General features: G+C 53.1%; 1 protein-coding gene across 1 annotated transcript; it reads right to left on the minus strand.

The window, feature by feature from the left end:
- Positions 1-1,899: 1,899 nt before the first annotated feature.
- Positions 1,900-4,150, minus strand: LOC133898421 (ACT domain-containing protein ACR8-like). Its single transcript, XM_062339109.1, has 4 exons — positions 3,792-4,150; positions 3,516-3,698; positions 2,793-3,437; positions 1,900-2,694 (listed from the first exon to the last, which is right to left on the minus strand). Exons 1-4 carry the CDS (start codon positions 3,888-3,890, stop codon positions 2,332-2,334), a joined length of 1,290 nt encoding a protein of 429 aa, XP_062195093.1. The 5' UTR covers positions 3,891-4,150; the 3' UTR covers positions 1,900-2,331.

The raw sequence follows: 4,150 nt of genomic DNA on the forward strand, positions 1-4,150 counted from the left end.
TTTATAGTCTCAGACTATATATCTTAAATTGTTTATCAATTACGGTAATTAAGAATATTTTATGATCTATTTTACTGCTATGTGCTTGAATGCAGGTATGTATTTACTCTAACGTTGGTAAGTTATTTATTTTTATCTTTGTATTAATTAGGGGTAGTATGGTTATCTCGCTGTATTTTTTCACTTGATTTTAATATTATTTGGTTTGTATGTAATGGTAGGTGTGGATAAATATTACGAAACAGAGAAAGTAAGATTTTGCATGCGGGACTAAAGATTCGGTCCATGTATGCGTTTGAACGGCAGCCGACATGGCATTGGTACTGCCCGAGCACGACTGGCTTCTTTGTCTTGCATTGCATGTCGCCATGTCGGCTCCATCAGCCAAACATGGCATAGCGTAAGTTCCACTTTGGATGAAATTTCTCAGTGGGATGTGCTTGGATGAATGCTGCTACTGTCCATTCCTACGGTTTTTGGATGAAATTTCTCAGTTCTGTCCCATTTATCTCCTGTATTGTCACTCTCACTTCCCCCTCTTAGCTTTTCATCTGCAGTCTTGGTCGATTGTGGAAGAGACACTCTCCTCTATACATGCCGTAGCTTTTGAAAGAATATCAGAATGACCAATGGGGATTGTTTCTCTTGATCAGATGGATTTACGGGGAGCATCGAAAGTTCATCCTGGAGGGGTGCTCGAGGCTTCTCTGCGCGCCTTCTGACATGGACTACCGACATACAGTATGTAGACGAAGACGAAGCTGTGCAGGGGCCTCGAGCTCGTAAACAAACACGTTTTCTGCCTCGGGGAGTCGGAAGCGTTGAGAAACGCGAGAGCTTCGCCCAATGCATGCGCTCCATGCAGCATGCTTGACCCGTATTTTTTTTCAACTCTGGTATGCGTTAGTTACAGCTCAATCATGCACAGCTCCGCGGGCTGGAAAATTCAACAGAAGCTGCGACGGTTCCGATGGTTGGGCAGCTTAGCCCTAGGTCACCGCGGCGGGCGCAGGAAGAAGGGCCAGTCGAGGCACGCGAGGCAATCGCCTCCGGCGGCCTTCGGCAAATGCGGCGGCGCTTGGCAGAAACTCCGGCGGCTTATGATCCCCAGGCCATCGTGGTGTGTGAGCCCAACCGTTTCCTCAAGTGCAGATCCCCTAACCTTGCCGTTAAATCCCTTCGTTTCAGGTTCACGGAATATGCTCAGATTTGCTCGAATCTGATCCGTCCAATTTTCCTATATTTTCTCCCCAGGTGGCTCAACGCAGATTACTATTGTTTCATCTTCTTAATTTTCCTATATTTTCTCCCAATTTCTTCAGTTTTAGCTGTGCCCTGTGAGTCTGACTTGTGAGCAGTGTTACTTGAGTCTGACTTGTGAGCAGTAGGCAAAGAAAATTTTAACACATGAAATATAACTTGGAATCTGACACAGGTGTTGGAATTTGATTCGAATTCCGAATGTCAGCAAAAAAAAAAAAAAAAAAAAAATTGGACAAGGTAACATTGCTTGTGAGTACCCCACTTGATATTAGTTGCAGGAGTGCAGCTTTATTGAGGTGAGTCACTTGCATTGCAACCTCAGGCATTCCACAATTGGAAGAGACATAGGAGCAGCCTAGCTGTCCCTGCATAGGTTCTTGCTGTGATAACCAATTACTCTCCCCTGGCCCAAGCCAAGCACCATGTTTCCCTTGCAAGCTACACCTAATCAAAAGCACCATTTCAGATCCTAAAATGAAAAGCCAAGATCAGCCACATTTGGGCTCGGTATTAGGTAGGGTGCAACAAAATCCAGAAGATCATCAGCAAAGCAGAAAAGCAATCAAGTTCGGAAGCCAGACAAAAAGAAAGCAAAGCTAACGAACCCAAAGAATTCTATTTGCCAAAGAAGGCAGAGCAGTACAGCAATAGACTTACAGATAACAAATCGTCCTTCACTGTGCCACAGACATCATGAATGCACTCACTACACACTAGGAACTGGTACAAACAGCAACAAATTTGTCTATGTACATAGCTACACTTTCCTACTGCTAGGATATATCATCATGTTCCTTCGCTTGTGCAGGCCTGGCTTCTGTCCCTGGATCTTCTCTGTCTCTGGATCTGAATGACATGTCTGAGCTTTCAGGCTGTATGAGCTCTCAGACACCATGCACACCCCCTGTTGCAGCATCTCCTTGTCTTTCTGAATCCTCTATGCACAACAATGGCATGGTGTAGGCTGTACAAGCAAGCAAGGTGTCTCCATGTGTGCTGCCAAGCTCATATGACCGAAGTGAGGAGCTGACTGAACTGTATGTTCTTCTTGGATGCTTCATTCCTGCCTTATGAGCACGATTTGATCAAGCCAAGGTTGTACAGGTTCCTCTTTACAAGGTTGCCAAGGTAGACCAGCCCAATGCCGCCGACGCTGTCCCGGCCGCCCGGCACAGCCTTCTGGTAGAGCTGCAGCCGGGGCTCCTCCTTCACAACAAGGCAGTCCAGGCCGACCCTCTCCCTGACGGCATCAATGGCGCTTTGATGGACTGCATTGCCGGCGGCATCGGTCACATAGAACACGTTGGAGGCCAAGTCCCCCTTCGTCGACACCTCGGCCTGAGCTACAAGCAATCCGTTCTCCCGGAATGTTCGCGTGACATCGGAGAGCAACCCTGGCCGGTCCGGCGTGCACAGTTCCAGTCTCACACCCTGGAGATTAAGGAATCATACACATTAGCACCATAATTCACTACCAAAAAGATTGCATTTGGCATCAAACTGCAGTGAAATTAACAACTATATTTCACCTCTAAGGATCTCCGTTCTATGGCGGCTTGGAGGCATTGGCTCACTCTCTGCCTCTCGGCCTCGGAACGGATGGGGCTCCCATCGGCGTGGCGGATGTAGAATTCCTGGCGCGCTTGGTCGCCGTTGGTGTCAACGGTGCCGTGAAAGACGACGTAGTCCATGTCGTTGAGAGTGCAGACGACGTCGAAGAGCAGCTTGGGACGGTCGCGGCACTGAACGGTGACCACCGAATACCCGCGCTCTGCCCAGCTCTGGACGGACACTGCTGGGGTGGGGAACGCGCGCTCGTGGTCGCGGTCCGCGGACATGAGCTGGTGGAGGCGGCGGTCGCCGTGCGCCACGGCGGCGGCGGGGACGGCGGCAACGGCGCCGGGTGCCTCCGAGTCCCCGCGGAGGAGGTGGCCGAGGCGGGCCAGGATACGGGCCAGCCGGTCGGCGTCCGCGTCCTCGCCGCCAAGGAACACCAGGCACGCGAGGCGGCCGCAGTGCGTCCACGCCCGGGCCTCCACGACGCTGCACTGCATGTCGGCGAGCACGGCGAACACCTCGGAGAGGAGCCCCGTGCGGTCAGCGCCCGTCAGCTCCAGCGCCGTGAGCCCCTCGAGCGCCGCCGGCCGCGCCGGCCTGTTCCATGTCCCCAGCGACTGCAAAACGCGCCACGCACATCAGAAAAGGCCGCTCCTTTCTCCAAGAAACCGAAGAAGCTAGTGGACGGCGCGTACCTGCTCGATGAAGGTGATGACGCTGTCGTCGGTGAGCTTGCGGCCGAGGCGATCGGTGACGTGGAAGACGTCCATGAACCACCTCCCGTCCGAGGAGATGTAGGCCTTGTTGATGGACAAATCGAGGTCGGCGAGCACCTGCACCGCCTCGAGCAGCACCCCTCTCTCCCTCGCGCTGTCCACCTGCACCACAAATCGCATCCCAAGTCAGTCACCACCCTCGCAAGTCGCAATCCACCACCACCCAAGAACCAGAGACGACGGACGGCGGCTCACCTGCACCAGCGTCGCCGTGGGGCAGACCGCATTGTCGATGACCACCCTCGGGGTGTTCATCCGGATCACCAGCTTCTCGTATTCGTCTAGCCACTCCATCGCCGGGCTCCTCCTCACTCCACCGGCCCAAGAACCTCGAATCGACCACCTCGCGCGCACGCAGCGAGCCCGGCCACGCAACGCCGTATATATGCGGGCACCGAGCGAGCAAGTTGACGAAGGGAACGAGGAAGAGGACGACGCTGTGGAGGCGCGGGGCGCTTCGGTCGAATCGCCCGCGGTTTGGTGCCTAGCTTCTCGTTTGGCTCGGTCCGCCGGGCCTGCTCGCTCTGCTCTGGTGAACTGAGCTGGAATTTGGA

Source organism: Phragmites australis, chromosome 18 (assembly GCF_958298935.1).
Source record: "Phragmites australis chromosome 18, lpPhrAust1.1, whole genome shotgun sequence".
NCBI lineage: Eukaryota > Viridiplantae > Streptophyta > Magnoliopsida > Poales > Poaceae > Phragmites > Phragmites australis.

Coding starts and splice junctions, on each gene's coding strand:
- LOC133898421 (XM_062339109.1), bottom strand. CDS start 3,890: ATGGAGTGGCTAGACGAATACGAGAAGCTGGTGATCCGGATGAACACC. Junction 3,699..3,791: donor CCACGGCGACGCTGGTGCAG/GTGAGCCGCCGT, acceptor TTTGTGGTGCAG/GTGGACAGCGCGAGGGAGAG. Junction 3,438..3,515: donor TCATCACCTTCATCGAGCAG/GTACGCGCCGTC, acceptor CGCGTTTTGCAG/TCGCTGGGGACATGGAACAG.